This window comes from Struthio camelus, chromosome 2, assembly GCF_040807025.1.
Source record: "Struthio camelus isolate bStrCam1 chromosome 2, bStrCam1.hap1, whole genome shotgun sequence".
Classification (NCBI taxonomy): Eukaryota; Metazoa; Chordata; class Aves; order Struthioniformes; family Struthionidae; genus Struthio; species Struthio camelus.
In genome coordinates, this window is record NC_090943.1 from 141422137 (window position 1) to 141436595 (window position 14459).

The 14459-nt window shown below is 39.7% G+C and overlaps 1 protein-coding gene across 5 annotated transcripts in view; it reads right to left on the bottom strand.

The window, feature by feature from the left end:
• MAPRE2 (microtubule associated protein RP/EB family member 2) overlaps positions 1-14459 on the bottom strand; it is a 104174-nt gene that overhangs the window by 25008 nt on the left and 64707 nt on the right. For all 5 annotated transcript variants that reach the window (XM_068932770.1, XM_068932771.1, XM_068932768.1 and 2 more), the window contains 2 exons: positions 14219-14346; positions 1964-2109 (listed from right to left, as the gene is read on the bottom strand). In XM_068932770.1, the coding sequence (XP_068788871.1) occupies positions 1964-2109; positions 14219-14339 (267 nt within the window). In that variant the 5' untranslated portion in view covers positions 14340-14346. The remainder of the gene's footprint in view (positions 1-1963; positions 2110-14218; positions 14347-14459) is intronic.

The window sequence follows — 14459 nt, forward strand, 5'->3', positions numbered from 1 at the left end:
TTGCCAAGGATTTGTTTTTAAAGATAGAAGTTACATATACATACCTCTTTGAGAAAAGTCTACTAACTATAGTAATATATATTCCTCTACTATTGTTTTCTTCATAAAAGAGAGGGAATTATGCTGGACTTGCAAGTGCTCTTAATAAGAAATAAAAATAAAGAAAGACCCAGCCCTTGAAGTAGCTACATGATGTATGTAAGCCTTTACAACTGCTCTTCCAGAGTTACTCCTTTCTTATTGCAGTGACAGCCATGACGAACGAAGCTGTCCTGGGAGTAACGCTATATTCAGCTAACTAGAGAGTTCTATTTTTTTTAAACGGACGTGCTGTAGTCGGGCATACTAAAAATAAACAATTCTTCAAAAGGTACAGATGAAAGTTCTTTCTCTCTTTTCTAGTGTCTGAACTACAAAAGCTAAGCAACTTTCACAAGACACGTTGAAGTTCAAACCAGCCTACATTTTGGTAGTACGCTTAACACTAACCTTGAGGTTTTAACCTTGTAACTTCTCCCTTCCACACATAGCTGTGCATAGAATAGTTTGTTGATGGGCAAAGTTGACTAAAACGTCTATGAAGTTTTACTTAAAACAGAAGAGAGGCTATGAGGATGTCTCCGCATCAGCATCTTGCAAAATTTTTCACAGAAATGAAGCCTCCAAAAGGCGACCCATGCCAATATTACAGTGTAACGATGGGGTTCTCCTCTGCACTGCAGGACACTCAAACTCCCCAGACTCTGTGGGCAGATGGGGACTACAAAGGGAATGTTGCAGAAGGAGGGCCACTCCGTCTTGCTTAAACTCACACTGCTGCCTGAAGAACCAAGTTAAATGGATGTTAAGAGCATTCAATTTTCAGCTGGAAAAAGGATAGATAGAAGCCTTGTAGTTTTCATTTCTCCTTCAAGACTAAACAAATGCATAGCATTTTAGAAGTTTAGAGTACTCTAACAAGAGTTCACATAGCATTTTGCGTAACCTGTCAGATTGTTCCATTTGTATGTGTAGTGCTACACTGAGAAAGTATAGCAAGTTTTCTCCCTACAGAAAAATAGTTTTCTCCCTATAGAAAAATTCAGCTTTATTAGGCCTTCCAATGCTTTACTAGCAAAATATACTTTAAATAGAAGCATCCACAGTAGACTGCTTTATAAAAGTCTAACAGGAATCTCTAGTAAGACTATTTAAGTTTCAGAAGAAGGCACTACCACCAAAGGCCAGCACAGGACCTTAGAATGATATGCAGGTATTGCATCTGTGCAAAACAAACAACACAGCTTTTATTATTCATTTTTATGAACGTAGTAGTTTATATCTGCATGTCCACCAAATTCATACATTCAAGCAGAAAACCAGTGCTTTATGGTTGAACTACAACGCAATTTACGAGAGACTTCCATTTCTGCTTTAAAAGTTCTTATGCGCTGGTCAACCTATTAGATCACCGGGCAAATTGTTCCAGTCCTTGAATACTTTGAATTCCTTAAATCCAGTTTTGGACAAGAAATATGCAATGCTTATAAGAACAGCATATTTTCAAGTTATTTTGCTGGAAATTCAGGGCATCAGTAATCTCACTGCATCTAAAATTAAGGCCTTAGTGTTCACTGATGGTAAGGAATTTCTGACAGATGGTATTTTATCAAAAGGGTCTCTGATATTATGACATAGTGAGTTAGGTTGCACAACTCCCCAACAGACACATGGACTCAATTTTCACTCTGTACCTAAACGGAGCACGCCAAATTTCTTTCCTCATGCCTAAATACCCTTTTCAGATGTTGAAAGGTCAGGAAGAACATTTTCACACAGAACTTGTAACTCCAGTTCAGAATCCAAAGTTTGAAAAAATGGACCACAAGCATTTTGAGGTTTGTTTTCTCTGTTTGTTGACTTTAACCAGTTTATACAATTTGTGAAACTTGTAGCGGTTGAAATATAAATATAGAATGCCTACCTTATCGACATTCATTCTTTTAAATGATGCTTGCAGAAGTTTGAAGTTGTGAATGTATTCATGCTCCAGCTTTGCTTGAAACTTTACTTTCTTCAAGCTAATGCACCCTGGGAACAACATATCCATGAACTGGCAGTAAGCTGCTCCTATATCAAGAGAGTGAATTGACATTAATCCAGAGGCACCCACCTAAGACCAAGTGTCGTTTATCGTCAGAGGAGAAAGCAGCTGTGCTGAATAAGTCACTGCTGTAATTCATTCTAAGAGTATGAACCAAAGACCCACTTAGCTACTGTACGCTGAACAGTATGACGAATACAGAGTTTTTCCGTTCAGTCTGGATGCATGAAGCACTGTTGTGTAACATCTGAAGAATCATCATGGCTAACAAAGTGTAAATCTTTTTCTTCCATTAAAAACTGATGTTCTTGGAGACCCTATAGACAGTAGAACTGTCCACAGAGTGAGAAGATGGCACTCAGAACTTGCAAGCTATTCTGCAGCCCAGTGGCAATCAAGCCCACAGCAATCACTCAGGATTGCACCAAACCATGGTTTAAAAACAAGATTGCAAAGCTCCAGCTCATGAATACACACTAGTCAGCTTTCTCCCCTCTGAAAACAAACATCGCTACTGACCCTGCATCTTCAGTAAGAAACATTTCCATAAGCAGCCCTTAGCATCATCCACCTGCTGTCCACAGATTTCGTAAGCTGGGCCGTCAGCTTTAGTTCCCAATCAAAACAAGGCTACTTAGTTCAACTTCAAGGGCTATGTGAATTTAGCTATTAGCACACAGGAGCGTGTGTGTGCGCATGTGTAATCCAGCACAGAGTGGTTCTGGCAAAATCTCTAAAACATGTACTGAATACAATTAATAGGGGTAGTAGTTATTGTCTGCAGAGTTCTTCCTCCTAGAACATTTTCATGTCAGTATCTTTTGCCAAAGAAGTTTTTACTACTGCCGTGCTCAAGCGTTTGGAAAATTAAAGCTGAAAATGTTTGAGGAAATCGGAGGAAAAACGATTTCAGTTCTTTAGAAGAGAGTTCTCTACTCCACGCAGTGCTTTATACGTGACATGGATTCACCAAAGGCCACTTCGAAAGTACAGAAGTGGGGAGCGTTGTCACCTCCAGCGAGTGCACAGGCCAGGGGAGTGACCACCTAATTACTCATCACAAGTTACACTTCACTTCTGCAGAAAGGGCTTTCATGCATTTAGTGCAGATCAGTTTCGATAAATGTGTCAAGATCTCACCTAACGGTTTAGCTCAGTATCTACAAGAACTACTTTCATCAAAAAATAATGCTATTTAGTGCTCAGATAGAGGCCAAATTAACAAAATTGGCTCCTGATCTCTCCAGTTTACCAGGAGGGGCAACAGTAATTTAAACTTTACCACATTTTCCCCTACCAATGTGCATGCATTTTGAAAGGACCAACCTTACGTACCAGATAGTTTTCATTCTCTAAATCCACTCACTCATCAAGTGAAGAGTTACAGAGCTTGTAACTTCCCCAAAAGAGAAGCAGACTAAGACTGGAGTCCAAAAAAGTTATCTAAAATATTGATATGAGATTTGAGAAGGGACTAACCAAGATCAAGCTTTAGTGCTGAAAACTATCTTTTTAAATTCTTTGTGTTACCTAGCTTTGTGGGGGAAAGCTTAAAAAAAAAAAAACTGATTTTCCAAGGACACCTTGTACTTAGCTGTTTGCAATGGTTTTGATATGATGAGGAATCAAAGTAAAATATTCCCTAAAGGAAAAGGAGCCTTCTGGCAAGTTACAAACGTCAGATGACACACTTGCATCTTCTTATATAAAGCTATATAAATAAAATTAGTTATTCAAAACTCATCCTGAGCAAAAGAACACCCGTAATTATGGGCCAACAGAAAAACGTCAGTTGAAAATAAGTATATACAGATAACCGTATCACTTGATTACATGTATTACTATTTCATTTCATGCAAAATGATTATTATGCAATTATTTCATGTTATAAATTGAACTTGTTCCTAACTCTGTCCTTTCATCCCCCCACCCCAATTATAAGCTTTACTCTGATATCTAAGTAACCGCCTGAAGGCTTTGAAAATTCACTGCACAACCTTTCATCTATATCCTGTTAGAAAAGTAGAAACCTAAAGTGTTCACATGAGATTTTTTTCCTTCTGCTGGTAACACAAATTCCTTTTGCATGCCTCTAGATAGAGTCTTACTAGGCTTAAGACCCCAGTTAAAATGCTTCTCTGTGCTTTCTTCTCATCATTCTGGCAATTGTCTCCATACTTTTTGTCAGCCAGGAGATGGTTCCGGGTTTGCACAATGCTCAAGGGCAGGAAACACTGGAATACGTCCACATCACAGCATAAACCTGATCCGTGGTCTCCGATACAATACTGAATTCTGCTGCCAGACCACTTCCCCAGCAATAAGATTTTATTACATTGACAAACACAATTTATTACAGCGCTCCTTCTTGAAGTACTGCAGCAACACACAAACACAGGCTGAACTAAACACTATAAAATACAGAAAGAAGAAATTCTTCTTGACTCCCAGAAGGCAGAGGCCTACCTACCACTGCAACAGAAAAAATCAAAAGTGTCATTACAGTTAACTGTGACTAATGACAGGCCTGATTTTTGACACCACGCTTAGATATATCTATATTACAAATAAAGATATATGCAATTATTTCATTTTATAAATTTTGTGTTATAATATAAATATTATATAGATATTTATTCATAGTTTTACCCCCTAAAGCTTGTAAATTAATTGATAGCTCTCATTTTGCATTTCAATGCTAAACCTTCATGTGGTAGAGTCAGGATGCCACTTTCTCCACCGACAGCTAGCTGCTGAGATCTCACAGCGCGAGCGGAAAGGGCAGTCCTACTCAAGTAACACAAGACCACTAAGCCACAGCATATAAAGACACTTGGTCCTCTGCACACTGGAGATCATTTTGGGCCTATTCAACTTACTACACAGCTGAACTTTCCATATAGCTGCAGGGGAAATGAATACTTTTAACAAAACATAATGGGAACAGCAAGACATAATGACACCATGGCTTCCGATAGATAACTCTTGCATAATTTATGTGAACAAAAAGGGGTTTTATGCCACTATATTAAAAAAAAAAATTCTTAACAAACACATGCATAGGTGTTGAAAACACTACCCAGCCAGAATTGCTATCTCAGAGCTATTATGTCTCTGTTACCAGAAAACTGTTTTATATACATAAACATGCACACACACAAAGAAACCATTTGAAATCTCTTCAAACGAAAGATGAAGATTATAGCTGGTAGCACTCCAGCAGAGGGATTACTGAGAACGTGGTGGATGCGTCAGTGTTAAAACCCTCCTACTCGGTTTCAGCTAACACAGGCAACTTAGAGTCACAGTGCAAAACCCATTTCATTTGCTGATGTAGAATATTGAAGTAGCCATTGATTACAGGAGCTATTCAGAGGCAGGGTCCCAAAAAGCGCTTGCAAACGCGGCTGGGCTGGACTGCCCGCCGACAAGCAGTCCCCGCTCTCGACCGGGTCGGTGAGTGGAAATCCTGCGCTTGCTTTCAGCGCGAAAGGCACAGCAACAGACTGCTGACGCCACGCTGCTGGAGTTAGCTCGCATACAAAACTAAGGGCAAAACGGGTCTGTTTGACCTATTTAAAATATTTATAGGAAAATAACTGAGCGAAGCCACTGTTACGAGACTCACTAGCCTTGAATCCGGCTGGCACGTTTGATACTGCTGCTTCTGACCGAAGGGAGGTGTAAGGCTCATTCCCCCCTCCCACCCCCTTCCGGAGGGGTTTCACTGCAGCTGGGATCTCGCAGGCGAGCAGCACCACTGCGCGCGCAGGGCTTGGGTGCGGACGCGGGCGCGCGCCAAGCCACGCTGCCAGGCAGCCGCTGGCTTTTGCCGGGTTCCCTTCGCGAGGCTCGGGGCGCAGCGCCGAGCGGGCAGGCGCTGCTCCGGCAGGGGAAGGGGCGCTGGGGCGGAATCAAAGGACAGAAGCAGCAGCGCAGGATTGAAAAGGTGACTGTTTAAAAGCTGTTGCAGTAGCAATGCTGGAAATTTCTACCATGTTTAAAAAAATCAGAATGTTTTCCGCACCATTTTCAAGGGTGTAGATAATCTTCCTCTATTCCTCCTTTTAGTACACAAAGTTGAAATTGTTCTAGCTTTTCCCCCTATACCCTCCTACCCCTTTCCCTGCTTCTCCTTGCCAGTCTGTTCGTACTGTCTTATAGTTTGCTCCGAGCCATACGGACTCTCAGCATCATGGATTTCATTTTTCTCCTTTCTCCTCATTTTCCCACCTCCTCATCTATCACTCCACAAATGCAAAAAGTGTGTTCCGGATAATCAAGGATACTTTTGCTTCTGACTATTTAAATTACAAGGAAATTAAAGCATACAGCAATGAACACAACAGAATGCTGTTTACTCAAGTTTACCACTCAGAGACATTGTTGCTTTCTATGAAAGGCCTTAAACTTCAGCTGGAGAGCCAGGTTAGGTGCCTATTTTTTGAGCAGTTACGTTTATATGTTTAAAAAGGGCTACTGAAATAATTATTCGCAATTCAATTTCCTCTTTTAACGTGAAATAGCATAAAATAAGCTCAGCTGTTCCCAGCTTGCTCTTTGTCCCCTTGCAGGAGGAGTCAGACCAATCCCTCACATCAACTAGCAGAAGACACTGTCTCTCCCTGTTCATCCCTCCACTCCCTGCAGTGTACAGTCAAAAGATCCCAGAAAGAGACACAAAACCACACCAGACAACATGGGAGCAGACGAGGCCTGTCTGTGTAAGAGGGGGCATCTTATTCTAACTCTAAGGTCAAAACCACAGCAAGAGAAACTAAGTTCTACACTTGTGCTTTGCTGGGAATGTTTAGGAAGAAAGAACATGCTTCTAAAGTAGCATGCAATTCAAGTTCAGACATTTCAAGCATGTCTTAGTAGCACCTATTTTCAGCTAGTCATTTTTTAAAAACTGTATTTGGAAGGCGGCTAATTGCACATTTTTCTTGGAAGTTAAGAACTCCCCCCCCCCCCCCCCCCCGGAAAATTTTTTTCAGATAACCTTATAACATCTATCCAATGACATTTGATACAAATTCCTTCAAAATATTCATTCACCCTGAAGTTGCAACAACGTCACCATGTCCTTGGAAAATACAGCATTATTTGTGTGTATATTAGTCATAAGCACTTTAATTCGTAAGTGATGGTTACTAACGCTGATGGGAATGTACACACACTCAGTATTTCTGTTGATGGGACAAAAAAAAATCTTGCAAAGAGCACGTGTGACATAATAGTTTTGATGAGAAAGGAAAAAAACTGCAGAGGCCAGCATTGACTGTTTACACTATAGCAGCATTTTGGCCTCACCTTTTAGCTCAGACTTCCCAGAATCGCCTCCTTAGAAATGCTTTTGAAATAGCTACAGAGTAGGTTTTTGATTTAGATATCAGAGTATAAAGTTTAGATTTTCATTTAGATTTCAAATGAGTATGCTCTGTCATGCCACGCTTCAGTAGTTTTTAAAAACACTTTTGGTAATAACGGGGCCAGTCTGTGAGCGTGAAGTTGTAATGCACACAGCCACATGGGTAATACACAGTACAGTTGCCGTCGAGCACTTCACTGGAAGGCACAGTCTTCATATTCCTAATGCCTTTCCAGCAGCACCTATATGACCTAGGGCACAGATCAACGCACAGTTCAATTGCTCCAATGAAATAACCTGATTTAAGAGGTTCCAGCCCACTTCCTGGTGCACGTTCCAGCCCACTGCAATTTACTGCCTGCTTAGCAGTAACAAAGCCACTGTTCATGCGGCTGTGCTCTAAACCATCAACGAAGCAACTCTGTTTTGAACTTCCCCTTCCCAGTAACAGTCTTCTGAGGGCATTAAAAAAAAAAAAAAAAAGGCAAAGAACAAGGTGATGCAGCAGAGAGTACAGTCCTGCAAATAGTTGCATGGGCACAACTGACTCAGTGCAGGCAGCATGAGTGCCTTCATACAGACAGGAATCTCTTAAAGCAGCTTTGCTGCCACAGAAAACATACAGAACTGTCTACTTCCTACAAGCCTTACTGACCATTATTGAGACATGCTTCTAAATTACTTGTGCTTCAGAACATCCTATGCCACACAGGGAGGGATTTGTATGACACAATCCAGATATCCACCGAACATTTTAAATAATGCATACTGGAGGGAGGCTTCCCCTGTGTTAACTTGTATTCTCAATTTCTTAAGTACGTGAATCAGTAAGCTGCTCGTGAATTATGCACAGCAGAGTTTTTAATACTTAATTTTTTAGTAATAATTTATTTTGGAATTCATTAATTTTGAAACGGGCAGAAGAAAGCAATTTCAGAAAACATATTTCCCATGTAATTTAAAATAGCTGGGTCTTCCACTATGCCTAAAAAAAATTGCAGGCTAAATCTGACAAGCTCTTTAAGAAAAGGAGGGAGATTGAGTGACAATGTTATGAGTATTTAAATAAAAGAGTGAAAACCTTGTTTAAGTTCTATTCCTTCTGAATTCTTAATGAATGACATTTTAAGAAAGAATTAGTATTGGCTGAAAGTCTCATGATACTACTTTGCAAGCTTCCTTAGAAAGTTTTGGAAACGAACTTAAATCCTATCATCAACATCTATTGTATTCCTTTAATCCTAAACATCGTATGGAAGACATTAAGGAGTCATTTACACTGAGGGTCCTCACTGTTGCAGGATCCCAGTACAACATGTCAGTTCCTTGAAACATGCCTTGGCTTCAGAGTGCATATGGGATCAAGCCATGTTTTAACCATGTTTCCAAGTTACTCTAGAGAGGGAGGCTTTGCAACGTTGCAAGCTGAGAAAAAACAATGTTGAAATATGCTTCAGCTCAGCCCGCACCAGTACACCGACATGTGCAGAAACCACGCTGGCACCAAATGCTTCAACAAGGTCCTATAATACAGATTTTAGTTATACTTACGTAGGAAGTTTATGGGTTAACATGGACATTGAGCAAAATACACCTCTCCAGAGACAGGAAAATTGAAACAAATACTATGCAACCAAATCACCAAACGCACTCTCTTTGCATATATACAAATGACAAGCAGAAGAAAAATTCCTTCTCACCATCTCTCTGTCTTGCAAGTGAACTTCTCATCAAGTCACCTCAGCCTTGCACTCAAAGAGATCTTTACTGCGTGCACCAGATCAAAGCTAGAGAGAAAAGCCCATTCTAATACTGAGCATGCCTCAAAGCGAGCTTGCCTGGCATCTTGCTTTGTACTGATACTGAAGGGCCTTGAGACAGGCTGGTGCTGGATGCAGGATGGCTGCGCTCCAAATGCTGCCGGACTGGTAAACCTAGTGAGTAGACCCCGAGCAGAGTGCTTTCTGCAAGGCATCCAGACACCAAAACGCATCTGAAAACCTTCACAAGCAAAGACTGAGTCTCCTCACTGCAAATCACCAGTCAGAGGGGCAACAGGCCAATACAGACTGTGATGAAGTTCTCCCAAAAAACCCAAGCTGCAGAGACAACACAAAGTCAAAGACCAAACGACATCTGCCCTATCTTCTCTCTGCTTTCCTTTCTTCTGGTTTTTTTTTTTTTGGGGGGGGGGAGGGGGAGAATATCAAAAAATTTATCCATAAAGTGGCCACAGCACATTTTTACAGTAGAAGGAACTCCAATCAAGATATAGTATAATTCCAGCAGTCACCACATGGAAAATTCCTGGTTGTGACTACCTTTACCCAGGCGTCTGTGAAGAAAGCATCACAGCCTAAAATTTCAAAATGCATGTGCTCTACATTCTCAATTTACAATATGGACATTTATTAAAAGCAAGGCAGGAAAAAAAAAATGCATTTAATCCTCGATCCCTGAACACAAATCCTGAAAGACAGAAGGTCTCTACACACTGGAGGCCAGACAATTTGCAAGTTTATAATTCTATGGAGAATTTTCAAGTGCAGTAAGAAAATAAGTTGAAATTCTGTATCTGCTTCACCTCAAAGGATCACTTGAGTTTAGCTGAGCCACAACTTACACTTCACTTCAGGCTGCATTTTTTTTTTCTATATACATATACCATTTCTAGTTTCTTTGCTCATAACTTACACAACTTGTACTCTTTGTGTTGTTTCTTTACAATTCATATGCAAACCCTCTGTAATTTTCTGCCATGGTCTCCCGCCTGATTCTTATTTTGATTATACTCTCATGTAGCAGCCAAAAACTCCGTATTCCCTATAGATGAAAAACAGTCTTAGTAAAGAAAATTCAGTTATAAGCTACTTAGTTAGGATTCTTAAAAAGTCACTGTTTATTCATTACAAAAATAGCATGACTCGTAAGAAACAAATAGTGTCAGAGTTCATTTGAAACTCCTATTCCCCATGCATATGGCTCCTGCACAGGGGCTCCTACTTCATTAAATCCTATCAGTTCTTCTCTATTATTATTCATTCACCTGTCTCAAATTAAGTGCTCCCGAGTCTAATGCCCACCTAAAGGCAATGCACTATATCTTAAATCATAACTGTGGTTTACAGATTTCATAATCAGGTTAACAGTATCGCAGAAAGTCAGCCTGGAGACTAATACTGACAAAACGACACCCACCTAAAGCTAAGAGAATTCTATTGCCTTGAGATGCTCAGAGAGTTTTTCCCCCACTTGTATTGTCAAAACTAAACTACCAGAGGAGCTGCAGACTAAATTTAGACCCTCCAGGGCTGTATTCATCCATAACCTGGTCTTTTTGGCACATCACTACTACAGCAGGCATTCAGAAAGCTCAGGGGACACTACACTTTGCTCGGCCTACTTAGCAAGGACAAAAACACATCTGAGACTCAAAAGAATACAAATATTTTATGACTAAGCCAGCTTCTTCCTTTGCTGCTTCTCATCCCAGCTCTGTTCCTGTAACTGGCAACTGGGAAACAGGCTGGCATTTCCACAGCACGTAGCCTATCAAAGCTACTTCTCCACAGCAGTGGAAAAACAGGGCTGATTACTTTTTCTTTATTAAGAACTGTCACATTAAGCTTTATGTAGCTTATTCAGAGCTCGAAAACCCTGCATAAAACCATTAGTAAAGGTAGAATGTCACATTATTCCTCATTGCTTAAGCTCAAAATGTCCAAAACTAGTGCTAGGCCAGATGCAAAATGTAGGCACACATAAGGTCTTGCATTCAGGTGCTGAACATCAGAATATAAAGGCAGTGCCAATCACAAGTAGGTGGCTCAGGCCTCCTAAAAACAAACAAACAAACAAAAAACCTTTGTGCTTTTCATTCAAACTGCTGCACAAATTCCCCTACTTTTGGGGGGCCTTGTTTTTAGCTTTTTCTGGTCTCCATATTACAAGAAATGAATACAAAGTGAATATTCATATAACAACATGACAAATCTTAACACCTTTTTCTTGAAAAGAAGCAAATGCCCATACAATTTTATATTAGTTTATAAAAATCCGGTTACAGTGGCTCTGTAACTTACCATTAATGCTGTGAAATGCTTCATTGTGTTACAGAGCTTCCCACATACTCATTCTCTTTGAAGTTTTTGAGAAATGCTCATATTCTAGGGAAACTAATGTTAAGCTGCACGAAGGCTGCAAATGCTTTAAGGAACATCAACTAAAGGAATGCTAGAATGAATAAAAGAGACCATCAGTTCTCACGCTATGGTCCATCCTGTACCTGCTGGTGGTATGCCTCTCAGTTGGCTCGTGGTCATTTGTGCTACCACTCCTCCTAGTTTCCATCGGGTAAACTACACTAAATAAACTACACGTACATTAAATAAACTCCTCCTAGTTTACATGGTAAACTACACTAAATATAGAAAGATTCCCACAGTTTCTTTTCCTTCTGCCTTCACTACCTACAGGGACGACTTGCAACAGCATGTGAGAAATGAACGACGCAGCCTCAAATGGAAAGGAACTAGTCCAAAAGACTACTGGGCCCCAGTGTCTGCGATCATCTAGCTGAGTTTAGATTGAACAACCCAGACATTAAAGTCCTTTGGACCACAGAAAGGACTGTGCTAGCAGGGGAGAACACTTCTTCGTACAAGAAAATATAAAAGCCCATTTTAGGATTGCAGTGAACGTTATCGTAGAAGCAGAAATACGTACGTATGAAGCTGGACTATCGAGCCAAATAGGGAAATTCAAATTTAGAGGTTTAAGCCATTAAGATATGAATGTAAAAGCATCAAGTAACAATGGCAATTAATACAATCCAGGAAGTTCTAAAAGAAAGAAAGATTTAATTTTACACAGGATGGGAGTAAGAACTCTAATGAAACAACTTTTTTCAGTTTTTCCCTTGTGGTACGTCCCAAAATCCTCATTGGAGGTCACAGAAAATAGTTGTATAAGAAGCTGCATAATAAAATGGGACAGTGAGTTTGTGACAATTTCCACACTTCTGCCTGCCTGCCTCACCCATCTGAAGTCTCTATATCTGGATCTTCTTAAGCATTTTTAACTCACTGTATTCTGCATAATCAAAGTTTTCTTAGATCACCTCTTCCCTATTTTGGGAAAGCTGTGTTTTTAAGCCCACACACATTTAACTTGATGGAGAGTTAACTTCAAAAGCTTCCTTTCAACTGTTTAGGAGCATATGAATAGCTATGTGGGGGGAAAAAAAAAAATCAATAACTTATCCTGTCTAGTATACTTCCTGCTTCAAACAATGGCAAATGTTGGGTATTTTAGGAAGAAAACGTGCATTTTCATTTATCTTTCCACTCTTTTTTATAGATATATACACACACACAAACACACACGTGCATCCACAAGCCTAGATTTCCTCAATATACAATTCACCAGAAGTAAATACTCAGACTAACTTCCAGAAATGAAAATATAACAGTAGCTACGGATAACATTTTGATTTCAAGTTTAATAGCTGTCAAAGAATGTATTTCCCCTGTTCTGATGTCCTTAGTTACTCAGTATATATCAGTTACTTGCATGCACTTTAACTTGCACTTCATCAACCTCAGTTTCATAATCACTGCATTTCTTTAAGCAAGTCAGACTGCTTCAGCAAATGAGTGGTGGTTTTTTTTTTTTTGGAATTTTAAAGAATATGCTACGGGGCTGTCATCTTCAAATGATTTTTTTCTTCCTTTCAGGGAACATCTATGAGACAGGGAACTCATCAAGAATGGTAGGTAAATTCAAGTATCTGAAGATAAGACCCCATTTATGCATTTCAACTGGATCAGTTAATAGCTGAGAAGTGGTAATAGGGTTTCAGTTCTATGCGATTAGAGCACTGAGGTTGTAAATAAGATATTCCCAGCATGTCACTAGAGTCTGGAGCAAGTGATCTCGTTAGAACTCCTCCAACACAAACATCTTCAGTTTTAAAAATCACAGTAGGAAATCAGAAAGAAACACTCCCCGGGGGCATCTATGTTCTTAGTAAAGCATTGCCCTTTGTCTGTGTCATTTCTAGTCATTATCTAGTTACAAACCCTGTTGCTTCACATGCATCCCGTAGTTCCCACTTTCATTAACCAAACTGTCCAAAATATTCAAACTATTGCTTTTTCTAAGAGCTCATTACTAAACGTACTTAAAATAAGAGTTTAGTTACATTTAAAGAGAAACAGGCAGATTTGCCTGGCAAACTTCTGAAACGCCTTATAGCAGCTAAACATCGACTTCCTAAAATTTATGTTTTTCTTCACCTCACACAGTCATGCCTGTGGTATTTTTCTGCAAATACCAGCAAAGATTTCAGAACCCTTACCAGGAACAAACAGGTGCGGGAGAATTTTATTCACTTGGGTTTTCAGTATTCTGTCACATTTTATCTATGTCCAGTCTCCTTCCAAGAGATACCACCCTGGTAGTGTTAAAATACAAAAGCTTACCATGGTAATCTGTTCTTGCTTAGTCAGCTTTTCTACTACGTCCATGTTATCTTCTGCTACATTCATGCTGTTCACCTCTACATTTGCTATGCTTTCTCAAGGCACGTTATCTTTCCATGATTAATATGAACGCAAAAACGTTTCCTTTGTTTGTACATACATTAGCCTCTTTTCCCACAGTAACTGTTTTATGTCAAAGCTAGAAGTTTTCTATTTTCAGCAAATCAGACTTTTAAAGTGGTTTTTAAATAAACATTGGTAGAACATACAACACTTTCTTACCTGAACAGAGTTGTTCAACTTTTGTGTAGTTTAAAGCTAATATATCATTAACCCATGCGATGATGTCATGTCTGCTCATAGTCTCTTGGGTTATAGAGGTAGAGTACACGTTGACCGCCATTCCCCAACTAGGAAAAAAAAGGACAAAACATATTTTTGACATTTCGATAATGTTTGCTAAATAGAATGAATTTAGACTTCTTGTTCAAAGACAGGGAACAGAAAGAAAAGCTGCATCACT